The sequence below is a fragment of the Strix aluco genome, chromosome 4 (genome assembly GCF_031877795.1).
Source record: "Strix aluco isolate bStrAlu1 chromosome 4, bStrAlu1.hap1, whole genome shotgun sequence".
In the NCBI taxonomy this organism is placed as follows: domain Eukaryota; kingdom Metazoa; phylum Chordata; class Aves; order Strigiformes; family Strigidae; genus Strix; species Strix aluco.
This window is the reverse complement of record NC_133934.1, coordinates 12113115-12131809: the sequence shown is the minus strand read 5'-3', so window position 1 is coordinate 12131809 and position 18695 is coordinate 12113115. Positions and strand designations below refer to the sequence as shown.

The window sequence follows — 18695 nt, the reverse complement described above, 5'->3', positions numbered from 1 at the left end:
AATTGAGCTAGTCCTCCTTGGAGCAGTGGGTCTGCACTCAGGGGCTTTCCCCTTGGATTGGGATGCTGCCCAAGGTAATTCCTCAAGGTTGAGAACCCTCACCTTGCTGGGTGAGTGATATGCGCATTTTAGGTCATCGTCCCTAAACCTTAAGCTTAAGTTGGCTGTGTAGTATGAATTCTGTTTTAGAGACATCCAAACCTGTAGTTTACTAATGTTTGTTGGAGTGCTAAACGATGTTGATAAATCCAATTTTGAGTACCTGCCTTGTCTATTTGGAGAGACTCCTAAAGTGACATGAGCAGTATATTCAGGGAGCTGATCTTACCTTGGTAGAGCACAGCCAGATGTTTACTTAAAGACCAGAGTCCATACAGAGCACTGAGATTCTTAAGCACTGGCTGCAGAGTAGATGGTATGTTGGGATCATGGGTGTAGTCATGGTATCTTTGTAAGACTGTTTGTTCAATAAAAGCAATGGCTAATGATCGGCAGTAGTACACCTTAGGAAACAGAAAAGAATGACACTGAGTAACAAAATACAAGGAACTAATCCTCAGCTGGTGCAAAATGGTATTACTCTGGTGAAGTTAGTAGAGATCTGTTGAGTTAGATCTGCTGATCTAGCTTGAGATTAAAGAAAGTATAAGAAGAAACTCTAGGAGAAAACTCTGCAATGTCTTTGCAAAGGTTAGTCATGAAACGCCTCATGAAAAGGAGCATAGATTGTATGCTTATTACCAGTATAATTTGACAGTTGCGCTCAAGACTGTATGGGATCAAGTAGATACGTCAGAGAGAAGACCATGCAAAATCAGGTTTGCTGACTTCAGGATTATTAATAAACCCATGTAACTCTAAGAAGATAAAGGTAGGTCTATATTTATTTAATATTATGCAGAGTTTTATAAAGAGGATAAAATCTTCAAAATGGTTCAGTAACCTATTGAAAACCTATTACGGTTCCTTAAAATAATAAATAAAAAATTTGATCACATTAGCATGAGTGGATTCTGTTTATGAATTGCACTATCCAACTAACCCATGTCAACTATCTGATCAGAAAGGCAAGTCACCAGTTCCTGTTAATACAGAGTATAAAACCTTAAGTGATTGTAGGAACGCTTGTCTACTTTAAAATCATTCACCTTTGCTGTGTTGTGGCATATGTTCTACCAAGAAATAGACTGCTGACTAAAAAAATTCTAGTTGGTGAACAGAAGGGGAACATGAAGCCATTGCTGTTAGGGCTGATTTGTTGCAATGCTGTAAAACTCGTGTTTCTTTTCAGCCCATTTGTTCAGGTTTTTTTTCATTTAGAATTAGTTCATTAAGTTTTTCTTTTTTCTTTTAAATACTTGCATCATCCTTGTATTGAAATCCACTGTGGCATTTAAAAAAGGCATATTCCAAAGATTACCGTGTCTCTCATGATAGCTGTACAGCAGCATATTACGGCCAAGATTAGATGCAAGTATGAACTGCAAAATACACATCTATTCTCTCCAGGTTTAGGGAGGACTTCCCACTTACTAGATGGACTTTTTTAGATATGAATGTCAACTCCCTGGTCAGAATGAAATGTTTTAACATTGCAAATGAAGCACTAACTCCCTATTATTCTCCCCTATAATTCTATTTCCTTCTTTACCTTTGCTTGCACTTTTGTATTTTTTCTATCAAGTTATCCCCAAACCAAAATAACCTAGGGATAGACCAGGAATCTCTTCCAGATCTCCCACAGCAAGAACAAATATATATTAGTCAGCCACTGGGCTGACAGAAAAGTGCTTCTTCATGCACAGAAAGTTTTAAATCAAGTATGCACATCTCTTTAAAGCACAGCCTGTAAATAATTTTCAGATGTTCCTGAGGCATGCCATTTAAAATAAAAAATCCCGCTGTCCCAAAGATGAATTGTAGGGAGAAAAGAAACCTTAATGACATAAGGTGTATCAATACCTATCTCAAAAGCACTTGTGTGCCTAAGTATCTTTAAATTTTCACACATTTGAACATAAAAGAGAACCTTCACTTCTGAGCAAACCATTCTCTCTAATACACTGGCCCTGGCACCAGTCTCCCAAGACCTGGCCAACTGACAGTTAATCAGACTTGAATTTCTGGCAATTCCTATTCTGAATTTGACCCTGAAGAGTTTCTCTAATAAGCTGCTTCTCAGGGAAAAACAGGAAAGATTTCCTCCACTCTACCAGTGGTTTCATGCAGACCATCCCCTGTTGAAGCTAGGCTGACTCTTTCTAGGTGCAGTTGAATATTCCTTCCTGATGTTTTTTAATGAGCTTTGCAGATAAGGTGAATGACACTGGCCATCTTCAGGGAACAGCTCTCTCTCCTCAGTGACAAATGACAAGTGTTCTTTCCCTGGATGCAAGCCCGTTTTTCTCATGGAGGTAACAGAAGAATTTGGGGAGCTTGGGGATATACACTGAAATTTGGAGTTAAGCCATTCCTAGCTGTTAAAACTCTCTGGTGAGAGAATGGATCTGCTATATGTAGACTGTCAATGTTTCCTTTTCAAGTTCCAATGCTGTCAGTCTGGTATCTTTCATGAGTACTTTGCACCATAAAAATTAGAGATGGAATAGACCCATTAGGTCATCTAGTTTACCTACCTGCCAGAGCAAGATTCTTTCCTACAGTATGTATTTGGCCACTAGAGCAGATGGAGATGTAATAATCAGATGCTGCAGTAGATTTAATAGTAGTAGATTTAGTCTTCAGAAGTTGTGTTATCAAAGTTACAGACATCACCCAGCACATGCCTGAAACTCTTCTGAAGGGAAAGAAGACTTCTGCTGATGCTAACTGCCCTCCTGCTATCATGTTCAATACAATGCACATGGACAGGTATTATATTTTATTAGTTATTCCACTTGCCACTTTATGCTTGAGGAAATTGTACTTCATGACACAAGAAGGTAAAACTAACAAGATCTGACAAACTTGGATGAAAATAAGTAAATAAAATAAAGCTGAGTAAGTCTTACCTGGCAGTTGTTTTTTGCCTCAAAATCACTTCGCCCAGACTGCTTCTCCTTGCTCAGCTTTAGGTCACTTTCTCGGAGCAGGTAGCAAACCAGCCATTTATACGCTGCTAAAGGAACTGTGAAAAAGAGAAAACCAAAATTCTTAATATTCACATTTATAATGCAAAAAGTGACATGCAGATTCTACTGCAGTCTCAGTTTTTGTTATCCAAGATGAAAAGTGAAAGTGTTAATTACTCAATCCATTAACATGACACTTTGCCTGTTACTGCAGATGCAGTAAATAACATCTGGTCAAGGCAGTCAGATTGTAACTGTACAGTGAAGACATACCATGCCTGACCATACACTAGTTCAAACTGACCCCAAGCTAAAAGACAAGGTATATCCACAGCTCAATTTAGACTTCTGACTCAATCCAATATTTTTAGCTTGTTATTTTCTTCCCATATTACAACTTAGGTCTTCAAGGTACTCAGTCTCTTCCGAGAATACAAGAACAGAAGACAGTCCACATTTCATGGAAGCACATGACTTCTAAGATTGCACAGGTGGCTGAATGTAATCGCGTTTGCATGACCTGCTCTGTACATAAGTGCGTTATTTAGAGCAGCCTGGAACTATTAAGGAAAAAAGTACTTCAGCATAAAGTCCTTATATGACTCCTCCTTGTTTGTGTCTTAGCTTAAGATTTAATGTAGAATATTATTTAGGCAATTGTGAGTGTTCACATGCTGCTTAAATTTAGGTGCCTAAATTAACAGTCCAGATTCTAACAGAATGGAACAATAAACAGATTCATAGTCTGGTTCAGTACGTATTATAAGAGAAGAGAGAACATGTGCTTAGCTACCAGTTTGTGCTCTGCTGGATTTCACAAGTTGGAGACATACAACAAAGAAGAAAGCAAGCAGTTGTTCTGAGCCAGTCTTTTTCTTAGAAGCCTTTGTGTCTTGAAGCTGTTCAGATTTTACCCCACAGCTACTATGATACTACCTCACTTAGTACTATGCATCGCTACCCAAAGTCCAACTTTTTTGCAATTATTTGAGCACTGGAGTGGTTTCTATGAAACAACTCAATCGCCCCTTATATATTAAGACTGGAGTTTCTTCCCCCAGTATGTTCTCAGTTTCACAGATTCACTTTTGCCCTGTCACTATCTCATTATTTGCTCATTTCTTTGTTAATTCTTGCCTCCAAGAGCCAATCTGGGCTCACAGTGATAAAAAGTGGGAATGGCATCTAATATCATGCTTGATTTGATTATAGCAGAGTAAGCCAGGAAAACTGCAGGGAATTTTCTTTCACCATTACTCATTTTTCTCTATGCAACCAAAAGTAACTGTCTAAAGCAGATACACTTAAAGCCTTTTCAACGTATTTCTAAATCACTTGTATGTTTTTCTGAAATAAGATATTATAGTGATACAAGGTAGTGGTAATCAATGCCCCTTACAACAGTTTCACTTGAAAACAATACAGTAGCAAAAAAACCGAGATCACAAATGCTATTTCAAAATGGAACAAAATGGAAGAAAAATATCTGATGCTATCCTCCATTCCAGAATTGAGGCTGGGGACAATACAACACCTTTCCAAATGCAAACTATGTTCTGCATATAATACAAAGAAAGTCGGCAAACAGTAATATGACAAATATCTAATAAGTAGCAGAGGTTGAATCTCAAATCTCTGGATCCTTTCCTCTGGAAAGGAATTTAAGATTCTAAAATCAGTTTAACAACAGCAGAAGGCTACCTGAGGAGTCCATGCAATCTTCAACACTAATGGGTGTGAATTTCCAACCAAGGATATCATGGTAGTCTTGCAAAACATTTATTGTTCCAAAAGGGGACTCAAAAGGAACTTTATCTGAAATACCAAAGAAAATAAAAATTATTTATGAGAAAAGAAATCACACTCTTTGGAAATAAAAGCCTATTACAACTTGATATTTGTTTTATTATGGCCCAGTCCAGTCAAAGGAGTACTGGTAGACAAGTGCTGAAAAACCTGATACGTCTGCCTGTAAGTCCCGTAAGATTCAACTCCTATTGCTGGTGAAACACACTGCTAGAAAACTGAAACAAAATCTAGAGAACTACAAAATGTACTGATGGATATTGCTACCAAGTTAGGTTATGCGAACTGTTTTAAGTACAATGAGCAGAGGATACGCAGGCTTATGACTTTAGTAGTAGTTCCACTGAACTAAACTGCACTTCTTGGGGAGCAAGATACTACTGAACCTGATTAGGCATAGCAAACCATCTAGCCAGCTTCTGCAAAACTTAGGAGAAAGAATATTTCTTGCAGCAATTATCTGTGTATTGTGAATGTATCATATGATGGAGTCTGTAGCACATTATTTATGCTCTACAAAATTATTTCAGTACGAAATTACCTCCTAATTTCATCAGCTACACACTGTTAGGTCTAGCATAGGATTCCACAATGACAACTTACCTCTTATACAATCCATCCAGCTCATTAAGTAGTTGCTGGTTTGCTGAAGCAGGACATTGTTATCTCCCTCATATGTGCAGTTTGGATCATTGTCATTTCGGATTTCACCCAGACGATTCACTTTAATAAAAACAAGTGTACAATTTAATATATTTCAATGTATTAATGGAAGCTAAGAGGAATTAAATAAGTATCCTGTGACAAAATGCAAGAGAGTTGTCTGCTTCTGTATGTATAGCTATTTTTACCAACAGATGAACTTGAAATTTCGCTGTTTAGCTTGTGAAAATGAATATACTGGAAAAGTGTGGCATTCATCTTACAAGGGGAATTTTTATCTATAAAGTCTGCATATTTATTTTTGGAACTGAGACTGAATCACATGTACAGTCTGTCCAAATGCTGGTGCAGATGCTGCACGGGTTTATTTTTTTCTTGTGATATCAGGTATGAAAATATGGATACGAGGGAAAAACCCTTTCTAAACATATTGCTAAAATTCAGACACCATGACACAACAACAGTCAAAGAACACATCAGTGTAACCATTCTCTTCCATATCCGTGTATGTAGTAGTCTGTAACTTACTGGCAAGGTAACCATGTCCTCCACAAGCTTCTCGGCACTCCTGGGCTGCCTGCTGAGCAGTCCAAGAAGTCAGTGGTTTGCTGGCAGCAGATAAGGCATGAATCTCACGTCCCAAATCAGCCTTTGTGAAAAAGAAGTTACAAGTAAGTAATAACTTTTACACAAAGTGTTTGTGACCAGTTAAAAGCCATAGCTATGGGTACTACTTTAAAATGATGAAAAGAGTAACTGTCAATACATACATAAAATTTTCTGAGATCTATGTGAGAGCAGAGCATATTATTTACTGCCACAAAAAAACCCTGCCACAACTGAAAAACCTTCAGCACTAACTTTCTTATATAGGACAGCAATAATTTGTGCCAGGTAATGGACACATGGGTACATCTTAGCTCAGATGAGCCAGCTGACAATGGCATAGCATGGGACAGTTCACTGCTTGCCAACCTTTTCCTCCCAAATCTGGTGAGGCAGGTGGTTGAAGGTGGCATGTACAGAGAAAGCTTCTACCCCTCTGTGACATAAGCAATCCCTTAGTCAGCAAGGGGATATTTATAGTATTTACTGCCTTACACAGTTTTCACTGATATTTCAAGCATCAATTTTGCAAAGAGTAAGAAAACTTAAATGCACCCTCTCAATTTCCAGAGAATCACAGTAGCCTGCATTTACACTAACTCTGTTGGCCCTCCTTTGAAAATGTGTTTGGAATTCCAGATTCCAGAGAGAGCGGTATGATACTGCCAAAGCTTGTTTAAGAGTAACTCCCTGGTTGGTTTATTTTTGTTTTGTTTTTTTTTAAGATGTCCTGTAGAACAAAAGTAGTTCATAAGGATTACATTCTTAACTTTGTCAACAATCAGATTTTTTTCTATCACGATTTTTTTTCTGATAGCCATGGTTTTGTCTAAGATGAGTGAATGTACTGGAGACCTCCAGAGATAAAATATCAGATTAAAAAAGTCAAACTAATTCTTCTGTGGTTTGCGCAAAGAGGAGAAATTAGAATAGCCAGCCATTAGTACACAAATCTTTCAGTTGAAATCTTTATTTTAGCTGAAAAAAGCCTGAGTGTTTAAGTGAGGTCTGAGCAATACACAGCCAGTGTGTAGGCCCTAACAATTAATATTGTCAAAATTTTAAAAAATAAGTAAAATTTCTATGCTATTAGAAAACATACTGCAGTTATTTTGGTTGAGAATCAGTCCTTGCACAGAGACAGATCAAACTATTTCCTCTGTAAAGGGGTGACTTCCAACGGTCTGACTGTGGATGAGAATGAAATATTTATCCTAATGCATGAATACAAGTACAAACTCAAGCCAGACTCACAGAGTCTGTGCAGGAACTAAGAATAATAACATTTTGGAAAGTCTTTGACATATGCCCCCTGTAGTATCATTTACAACAGTTATAAACTGAATTTGCATTATCATCACACATTTATGATAAACAATTCTGCAAGGGAACATAACCTTAAATCCTACAGAAATCAGTAAAACTTTAACACTCCATCAAAACTGTTTCGGATGCTTTTCTGAATGCAACTTTAATCATTAGTTTGTATGTCCCATATTTCTATTGCTCTAGCATTCTTGACTGTAAGATGGCCTAAGACTTCTAAGTAGGTCCTTCATTTAACAATTTCCAATATACTATAGCAAAGAAGAAATGTGTAAATATCTCACCTGTCTCTGACTCCTTTGCTTTGTCAATAAGCCTAAATAAAATTCTGCTAAGTTCTCAAACAGGGATTTGCAGAAATAATCTAAGGCATATGTGGCAGCCAGATAAGGAAGAAGACGCCATTGCTAGAATAAAAGTTAAATAGATTTGATCACAAATTGATATATATTTTTTATAGTTATATATAATATTGAACCAACCCATTCATTCTTCATTGTTCAAATGGCGAAACTGTTCTATGGAGAACTTAACAATAATCATCTACAAACATAATTAAGTGTAACTACTCTATACACAAGTTAGTTACATTATTCTAGTTCATGCATTTTATGAATTTGTGATAAACATTCTGTTAAACCAGTGCAAAAGTTCACTGAAGCTTGGGGACCAATGACATATTTTTGCCCTGTGTTTACACAATGTCAGGCATGCTAGGGCCAGTCATGATTCATGTGGTTCTTCAGTACCAACATGGCAGAGATTGTATCTGTTTCACTTGCTTGTTCATTACTGAATGTACGTTAGTGCTGGTTGCATTCTGTGAAAACAAATGGCTGGGAAGCAGAGAAAAAAGCATCTTTGCTGCTCCATGCAACTTGGAGCCCATGAAGGAAAAGAGAAACTGCTTAAGGAAGCTTTTGTGGTAGACCAAGAAGAGAATGAGAGGTTCAGCAAGCAGAGCCCATAGAAGAAGCCAAAACTGAGAAAAATTCAGAGATGTGAAGAATAGCAGGAAGCAGACCCTGGCTTATTAAGAGATGTGAAGAATAGCAGGAAGCAGACCCTGGCTTATTAAGAAGAGGCGGAAAGAAGGCAGCTTTTGCCAGTTTGTAGAAACCCATGAAATCTTTCAAAGTTGCAAGACTAAGTGCAAACCGGAAAAAAGCACCCACTTTGCCAGGACAAACTGGGGAGGTTTGTTTTCAGCACTTCTTATATACTAATCATTCTCATTCAGCAGATCTGAGTTTTCTCTATTTCCCAGTTGCCCTACATACTCTTGTTCTATTTTTTCAGAGCAAAAACATAATCTGCAGAAAAACATTGGTGATATTCCTCTTAAAATTAGTGCTAGCTTGAGACATCACCACAATTAATGTCACTGATTTCTATACTTTTAAAGTACAAAGGCTAAAAAAGAGAAAATTAGCATAGCAGCAAAAGAGGCACTGACATTTTTAAACAAATACTAGTTTCTACATCGGCAGTACTTTCACGTGTGTATAGAAGGCAGTCTTTCTCTGAAAAGGTTACTATTTTAGAAGACAAATGTTTCTATGTACTTCAGAGAAACATGAATATTTTGGGTTTTCTATTCCAAGAACTTATGTCAAAAGCCTGACTGTGCCAGGAGAAGGCCTTGAGTTGGAATGAACCCCCACAGGTGTACCAGAATGACACTCTGGATGACACAGACAACTTTAAATTCACTAATATTCAGTATCGCTGTTTTGGTCTGCAGTAGATCTGAATCTGAGTTTCATTCTATAAAAGTCTGTAGATGTGAATTCCAAAGTATTTACCTGTGTTTGGTATTCAAGAACAGGTATTTCTTCATCATCAGTTGGTCCAAACTGACGGCGAACTGCTGAGAAGCGAATGGCTATTGACACGGCAAGCTTTAAATTGGTCATGGAAACTGCTGTGATCGCTATTCTGCCAGAGGACAAGGATCCCAGAGCTGCACTGAAACGCTCTTTAACATCCTGAATGAATAAAAAGCACAGACTGAATGGTGAGGCTAACATTCCATTTACATCCCTCATAAAGACACAACTCTGGTAGCATGATCAGAAGCCCAGAGGACTGGCTGATTTTTTTTTTTTTTCTCAACACGTTCAGATAAGACAGTTATCTGCGTTCAGGGAAGACTCAAAGTAGTTTCTCTAAAATACTTTGGATCAGTGGGGTACTGCAAAGTGAAAGAAGTCAGTAAAATCACTAAGGTGAGTTGAGACATCTCTAAAAGGCAATTAAAAAAACATCATTCTGACTATGTCATTCGAAATTGTCAACAGCCTTATTTCAGTCCAGATACTTCCCAACACGAGAGGTCCATGCTCTATTTCTTAACTACTTATACCTTTATGTATTTAATGGACTGTATTAATGAAACAAAACCTTGATTGATACCTTGACAGAACTTGAGTATTTCCCCTCAGCTGTGACATCTCCAGCTATATTCAGTATGTTTTCTTTAGGTATCCTGACATTGTGGAACATGGCAAATCTGTTTAAACAAATACACAAGCAATGTAAAACCTACCTCGACATAGTCTGAGGTATCGACATTACAGAACAAAGGTCACAACAAAGACACAATTGCACAACGATCTCAGGCATCTCAGTAAACTGAAAACAGTGTCCATCAAGCCAGGTAGGTAATTTTAGGAGTATGACTAGGAGAACAAAGGCTTTCAGACTCAGAGTAACAGAGGAAATTCAAGATGGGAAATTATTTGTTAAAACTCTTCAGTTTGTTGTTTTTTTTTTAAAAAGATGATGCTTACAAAACCAAGACAAACACTTCATTGACTATGAGACCATTTCGGCAGTTTCATCGGTAAAGAAGTAAACAATTCATGGAAGGATGAGCAATGTATTCTGTTTGAGGGGAGGGACAGGTAAAGTTACTTACTGGAGACCTTATACAGAGGTATTTTGACAGACACTTTCACCGACAGTCCAGAAACCTGAACTGAATTCTCAGTCTGCATGAGTTTAGGTAAGTTACTTAGCTTGATATCTCAGCTATTGAAAAGCTTGGGAAGATGAACAACTTCCTTCTCCTGCTTAGAACCTGACTAGACCATTCTGACTCCTAATAATTCCCTGCCACAAACAATTCTGCTGAACCATATGCTTTACTGAAGTGTTGCTCAGTCCAATCTGCTTTGGAATAGAGACACTATATATTTTTATGAGTCTAAAATATAGATCTGTGAGGATCATTCATGTTATTGCAATGCAAATGAGGACATAGCTGAAACAGTACTCTGAGAAGGAACAATGTAGAATTTTCCTTTGTTTAAACTCAAACTCGGATTTCTGTTCCCTGGAATGTGGCATCTTAAAAAGGAAGAGCAAGATAACATTTTCTAAATTGTGGCACACTAGCAGCAATAAAGAAGGAAGTTGTCAGAATAGGCAGAATGTCCTGAGTATTTGTGTTCTTCAGGAAGAAAGTGTATGAACTGTTTCAACCAAACAGGCAATACAACTTGGCACAACAGCAGTAGTATCAGCTCTACTCATGAATATCTCAGTATCTAATAGCACTTGAAAAGCTGTATTTGTAATCAAAGCAAATTCCTTTTTCCTGCCAATACAGGCTGATCTATTTAATAAGACTCACGAGAGCCAGGTCTTTCACATTAATAAATTACATCAGGGCTGCATTGCTGCATGTGCTTTAAAATTACGAGTTGTTTCCAAGGAAACATATCTGCATACTGAATTTATTCAGCCTTAGAGATACATAGTATTTTTGGACTTAGCCACAGAGGAAAGCATGTTATCCTAACCAAGAACCAGCTGCTCACTGGCCTTAAGGATGCTAAAAAGTGCTTTATTAAGTGCCAGGTTCAGTGAGATAACACTACTTTGTAACAGAAGCAAATTCAGAATTTCCAAAAATCTGATTTCTGTCTTTGTTAATGTTTTTTCACATCACTGAAAATAAAAAATCTCATTCAAAAACGATCTTTTGGTTAAATTCACATTTTCTGCTCTATATATCCCAAATAAAATCCATCACAACTAAAACTGTATAGCAACTCCCAATACTTTAAAGCAATAGCATGCATGTTAGACAGAACTTGAGCTTTTTAATTATTATTACTCATTACTTTAACTACAGAAGAGTGTGTGTGGCAAGGTTTAGGTCCCTAGTTTAGCACTCTTTTCCTAGTTACTGTACACTCATAGAACTACAAGAAGGTGCTTCCTCCTAGGAGCTTACAATCCAAGCATAAGGCAAGAAGTTACAAATGTGTTCAAACAAACAGTGAGTCAGACACTAACTACTGAAGAATACTTTCTTGATATAATACCTGCCAGTCACAGCACGTTGACAGCTAAGCATTGGCATTTTTTTCTAAGTCATCAGAGCAAGTAAGAATTTTAAGGAGGAATCTGAGTGATGAAAGTAAGGGAACTTCATGGATGTTTATAAAGGATCCCTCCCAAGTAGAAAAAGATGCATGGAAGAAAGCAATGAAATATTATTTTTAAAAAGCCATTGAATGGGTGATAAAAACTGGAATCTAACAAAAGAGATGATACAATCTTTGGGGCACAGATTAGGAAGAAATTTCAAAGGGCTCCAGTTCTTGCGCCTTCTCTTTGCAAATACATATTTGGAGCATGTTTATTTCTGTGCGTGATGAATGGTAAGATTCATGGTAGTAATGACAATGAACAAAAGGGCAAATTGTCCTTTTATGTTTTACACTGTAAGGATTAGTTCAATTCATTCAGCAAAGCTGTTCAGTTTTAGAAAATTATTTATACTAATAATACATGCTTGAAACTCTAGAGTTCTTAAAAAGCAAATTCCAATCTACTAATATATAAATCTATATACTAATAACCTACTTTTAGGAAATTCAAGCCTGATTATTGAACATGTGGCAGATATGTGCCAAATAAAACAGAACCCAAAATAACCTAAACAGTTTTACCGCCTTTCACCTGTTGTGATACAATCCCACATAGTTAAATCTAGAGGAGGTCTTTTGTTGGAAAGAGCATAAAATCTGGTAGGAAGTTTTATTATAATCTGTCTGACATAAATATAATGTAGCTAATTCTGTACCACATAGAAGATTACCTAGAATTATTTTAAAAATTTTTTTCACTGCTAGTGAACCAGAATACTACATTTCCAATAATTATAATCTATTTTCTTAAAATCAAAATTCGTTCCAACAAGTTTTTGAAAGTTTAGCTTTTTCCCTTGATATTGTCCATTACAGATACATTCTTTCTTTCTTTTTCTGTAAGCTGCTATCAAAATAGATGAATATAAGGTAACAAAAGCTTTAAGAAGCAAAAGAGAGAGACAGAAGTAGCAATTAAAAATCACACAGAGAATTCCCATGTGTAAAGAAATAAGATATATTGCCTATAAGCACCAGTGTTGAAAATAAAACATGACCTGGGAGTTAGGCAACCTTGTGAGATCACTGCCAACTGCTGTTACGCTCTTTCTCTAAGAACGTTGTTATTTGAATTTGTTAGACATACTGGCCAATTTGAACTTGATATTGGAACATATTAAAAATAAATAGTAAGATTTAATGAAGTTAACGATCACATTTCTAATGGTTTTTAGCCTAGAAAGCATAGTGAATAGACATGGTCCACATCTGTCACCAAGTTTAGCGGAAAAATCTCCTTAAAGAATTGAAGAAATATCTTACAATAATGGAACTGTATACACAGTCATGGGGATATGTACCAGCAAGTTTGGAAAATTGCTAAATTTCACATGGTGATGACAAGGCCATAGGTTTGAAAGCTACCCTACTTAGGGCCTCTTCTGCATAGCAAATCATGTGACTGGGATGAAGACCTCTCAGCAAGAAAGACAGATAGCTGCCACTTTAAATATGTATCACAGGGCTCTACAGCAATGTGCAATTTTGCATCATGTAGCCCACAGGTAAAAAAAACTGTATCACATAGATTTCTACCTAGATTACCTGAGCAGAGTGAAGTGCTATTCCAACAGCAGCATTCTTGTCTGGGTTCTTTGGCCAGTAGTTTAAGGAACATTTCAAGCAAAGTTAATCTTACTGACTTTAAATCATGCAATAATAATTCATCTGGTGTGCAGTAATGCTGATAAAAAAGGAGCAGCTGGAAAAGCTACAAGGCTCCTTTTGCCAGTACTAAATTAATAAGCTGTTACCTATAGTACAAATAGCTCAAACATGCTTTGGTGAATTTCAGACTCACTAAAATGCTTTTCCTGCCAGCTTTTGTTATTGACTACGTTAGAGATGGTGCAGTGACAGTTCCTTCAATCCTTCCAGCCAGAAACAGAAAGCAGGTGAATGGTATTGGAAGGCTGTGAGTCAAGTGATCTCACGGCTGTTTATGGGATACAGTAAACCTTGGGAAGAATAACACTTCAGAGGTATGGTAAAAAACTTGCAGAAGAAAAGAAAACAGCCACATATGCCGGACTGGAACTCACAGGAAGTTTACAGTTGAGAAGAGTTACGGAGAAGCTGGGGAAAACCACAAGGCAGCATTTTAGCTCTAGTTTCTACAATCAAGGCTCTAATCTAAGAAGGCAACTCTGTAAACAGTAATGCTCAATAGCAATGATAAAACAAAATAGCATTTTATAGGCCTCCTAATCTATCTTAATGGATTTCATGGACACACTTCAAGACCCACTCACCCTAAAGTTCTTACAGTCTAAGTGCCACTCTTGCAAGAAGTTTTAGATGTGCAGACTCCTGCAACTGTTGAAAGCTGACAGAGCTCTGCTAAGGGAGAAAAAAGGTTGTTTGAAGTTCACTGCAGACACAAGGATGTATTTCTGTGGGTCACAGAACAAATGTGTGACCAGATCTGAATATACCTTTCCTTTCCGCATTAGCACCATTAAGTGACTGTCAGCGTGAACTAGCTATGGCTACATAGTTTTAAGGTACATCTAAGTGAGAAAAAATGAGGGGATAAAGCAGCACTCTTCAGCAATGTGACCACATCTTAGCAATGTGCACAGCACTGCATGTACCCACACAGTGTCTAACCTGGACTGTAGATACTAAGTGGAGAGCTCAAACCAGGGAAATATCAATGATCCTACTGCAAAAATCACTGTTTTGACTTAAATTGCAATTATGCAATATGTGTCTTGCAAAATATTTGGTTTAACTGTGAAAGTGGCACTGTTCACAAGGACTGAAGTATTGACAGTACTGTACTCAAATAACGTAAGTGCAGGTACAGGCATTTTTGACGTTTATTTTTATTTTGTAGCTGCTTCATTACTACTGCAATTGTTTGTGACTCTGATCAGAGGCTGCAAGACAGTAAAAATGTTAAACAAGCATAAGCTTGTTTATTTGAGAAGCGGGACTGATTTCCACACTTGCTTTCTTATTCACATCCCTGTACTGTCCCGCTGCCTGTACTGAACAGCCTCTTCCGTGGCCTCGCAGTGAACCAGACCTGACAAATGATCTGGTTGAAGACAGCTAAACTTTGGGGTTTTTTTGTTGGGTTAGTTTTCAGGCAGTTCCAGTTCCCTAGATGAGTCCCCTACACAGCTACATAAATGTTTGTCCCAGCACAAAGAAAAAGTGTGGGAGTAGAAGCAAATGACCAAAGCTGAGTATGGAAATTATCTTCACCAAACTACTGCTTCAGATTGTAAAATGAGGCTCCAGAAACTATTTAGGCTTCACCCATGTATTAGAGCTCCTATCTTCCTAGTGAAATAACTGCAACCATTGCAAAATCTTTGTATGAGTTAAAAGGATAAATACTAGGAGACAAAAACCATTTAAAGGACTAGACTTTCATTTGTTCTGCCCTTAAACTAGCAGTAGCAGAATCTTAATGTGTTATTGGCACTGATACTGAAATAGTAACAAATAAAAAAAAATGAATTAACCATTTAAAAGTCATCTGTAAAGGCTTGGCGGTTGTGTGATGTATGCTATCTTTGACAATATACAATGAATTGTAGTGAGGGCTTTCAGAACCTGCAATCTCTTTCCAGGAGGGATTCTTTTTCAACATTTATTGCTTTTCTGCCCAATAAATTCCCTTTACCCATTTCCTCCTGGGTGTTTTGATTTGTTATCAGTATCCAGAAAACTGAATCTGGCCTCAGTGACTGCTGGAGAACATGCTGAATGTCTTAGCATGTTGTAAGTGTGGAGAGACTGATCACGTTTTAATTGTATATGAAAGGCTGTTAGACAACTAATAAAAAATTTCAGTTTTCCAAAGTCCATCATTATAATTAGATACAGTTAACAATTCTTCTTCTCCCAGAAAGACCCTTTTCTCCCCTACAAAGAATGCAGTTAAAATAAATAGCTTTCTATCTGGCAGTGGTTTGCTGTATCTTCAACACCTTAACTTCACTAGTTCTTCCCTTATCACAGGTTTTGTCTGCTCAAACAACTGTATACATGTTATCAGTGGATACAGCTGAACGAGCTCAGAACATGTTTTACAAAGACAGGCATGTTAAGCACCACCTAAGAAACACAATTATAACCAAAAGCACCACTTAAGAAACACAATTATAACCAATTTTCAAACTCGCCTGTGCAGATTCAGTTGGGTATCATTTCCATTTATGGATTGGGGAAAGCAGGAATTTGCTGTTAGTTGCAGCTGGACATGGAATTGGTTCACCACCAATTCAGTCAGTGGCCATCATTCACTGACGTGGACTGCAGTAATGGATAGTTTTGGTAATGTTACGTTAGCAAGGGTAGACAAAAAAAACCCACAAAGGGAAGAAACAGAAATGCATATCAGCACTTATTCCAAGCTCTTGTTTTATGTCTCTCCTCTTATGCCTGCCATGCCTTTTACTGAAAAGCCTCTGGATCCCAAATACCCAGAGTTTTTTTAGTGGTTGTTTTGTTCCTCAGCTACTTCCATTTTGGGACCTCAGTGAACAGCATATTTCGAAGACTGCCAGAACACGAGCAACAGGTGGACATTTTTATATTACAAAGACTGAAGCACTTGCATCCCCTGGTGGCAGTCTAACTTATTTTTTGGTAACAAAACACAAAACCAGTCTAAACTCTTCATAAGAAAAACTGGAATTCTATTTTTAACCATTTATATATTGATTACACAAATTGTTGTAAATGACAGAGAGAAAGAAAAAATACTTTAAAATATTTAAAAGTGATTTTTTTCTTTTTTGTCAGGGTAGCTGAAGTTACAAAGACTTGCAAAACCCACGTGATTTTTGGACCTTCCAATTATCAAGCTATGAGAATTATTTGGAAAGACAGATTTAGAAGGAGCAGACTAGTCAATTGGATTTACACTGCAAAAATTCCCACACTACTTCTGAAATTCCTTCTGTTACTGAAAACATTATACTCTGCATTAGCAAGAAACCAGCTTTCAGCCAAATGACCCAAGAGATTAATTGTTTTCCAAAGCCGGAAGGGACAACTACAATCACCTTCTCTGCATAAATCAATGGCATTTTCCAAGGAAGCTCTGGAATTTCTTCCCCATGTCCTTCACAAGTGTTCAGAAGCTTAACTCTTTGTACCCATATGGAAAATTAGTAGCATAAACTTCTTGCCTCACTCTGACCATTTATCCTGAGTGTAACTACATGGAAATATATCTGATTTACTAAGTAGCTATGGTAGTTGAACCAGACTTCACACATACATTCAAAAAACTGGCAAAGCATGCAGTAGAGACTAACACTTGTAATCACAGCATAATGGAATATTTTCTCATCACCACACACAGCAGGCTTCTGTACTGCAGGGTGTGCTTTCTCTGGGATAAACTAGGATATAAGATTACTAAACTAACTGCTTAGGAGAACACCTTGACAAGGCAGTGTCTTTGTGGAATGTCTCCCTGCGAATCTTGGCATTTTGCAAATCATGCAACCAACAGTTCATTTTCTAGAGTGGCACAGCTTGTCATCTCTGCAAACAAATGCAGAGCTATAAAGGTACTACAGTCCCCATCCAGGCCTTCGTGCACCTCTGAGAAGCAGTATATACAAGTCCTGACATTTGTGACAACTCAGTGTGAGCAGGAAAGTTGCAAAGCAAAAACTAGTTCTCTAGTTCTTGTGAACAATGTTGCATTTAGCCTCAGACCTCTCCAAAGAAAATAGCTGAGGTAGATCAGGAGCACAGGCTCCTAGAGTTTTCAGCTGAAGGAAGGGTATCTATTGGTAACCTTGGGCTCCACTCCTTCCTCTTATCTTAATCTGCATGTGCTGTCTTAAGCTTTCTAGTGCAGGGACTGTCTTAATCCATACTTAAGAGATCTAGATCCATGATTGGGGCTCCTCAGGCATGTTGTTAGAAGAAAATAATATTTTTTTTAAAGCAGCATATGCAAAGTAAACAGAAAGATTAGAATGCCCTATGATTGCTTTAAATGACATGTAATGTACATAACTAAGATAAGGGAGTCCATCTGACATTAAGATATGAAGTCATTGGTATGTTTTATTTACAGTGTATCATGTGGATTATCATCTCAGATCATTCAGTTATACCAAAATTTCAAGAAATGCTCTATTTTTCCCAATAGGGTAAATGGATTTTAAAATTACATGCATTTTGATGTTGTGTGACAAGCACACTCTTCTTCTTCCTCATGTTGCATAAAACTATGCTGCAATTTAAGAAGGAACAGTAGAATTCGAACATTTCTACAGAAATATGAAGCTGAACTAAATTTAGACTGCTCAGGCCCATGTTGCTGTGCCATCTGGTGGCTACTAGTTTGTAATGCAGATGCTGGCAAAAATACCAAAACCCAAACCCCCTTCTTTTCCAGGCCTTTTCTCACATTTTTCCTCTATAAAACTTAATTTTCTATGTATTTTTTTCTTTATTTCATCTGTGTCTTCAAGCAACAGAGCACAAATGAGAATGAGCTACATAAACATAAAAGTCAGTGCTATTTTTGCCACTATAGGCTCTTTGGGACATCAGGAGGAGGCTGGTACAAACGACAGAAGGCCTATGACCTTCTGGAAAGCCAGACAAAGCCACTACATTTGAAAGTAGGATACCTTAGGATGTTTTTACTTTGTTTTCTGCAATGGCATGTTATGAAGGACAATACATATATATGTAACGAACGGAAACAATACAGAGAGGTAAATTTGAGGCATGAAGAAGTGACACTGCCCTACTTTGCTATTTCAGGTCTCTACCTTTACACAGAGTTATATAA

At 37.4% G+C, this 18695-nt stretch overlaps 1 protein-coding gene across 8 annotated transcripts in view; it reads right to left on the bottom strand.

Moving 5' to 3' along the window:
* ACOX3 (acyl-CoA oxidase 3, pristanoyl) overlaps positions 1-18695 on the bottom strand; it is a 45275-nt gene that overhangs the window by 14010 nt on the left and 12570 nt on the right. For 7 of the 8 annotated variants that reach the window (XM_074822022.1, XM_074822021.1, XM_074822020.1 and 4 more), the window contains 8 exons: positions 9888-9984; positions 9278-9460; positions 7757-7879; positions 6069-6189; positions 5481-5600; positions 4773-4886; positions 3012-3127; positions 329-503 (listed from right to left, as the gene is read on the bottom strand). In XM_074822022.1, coding sequence (XP_074678123.1) covers positions 329-503; positions 3012-3127; positions 4773-4886; positions 5481-5600; positions 6069-6189; positions 7757-7879; positions 9278-9460; positions 9888-9984 — 1049 coding nt within the window. The remainder of the gene's footprint in view (positions 1-328; positions 504-3011; positions 3128-4772; positions 4887-5480; positions 5601-6068; positions 6190-7756; positions 7880-9277; positions 9461-9887; positions 9985-18695) is intronic. The other variant, XM_074822025.1, reaches the window with a different exon arrangement.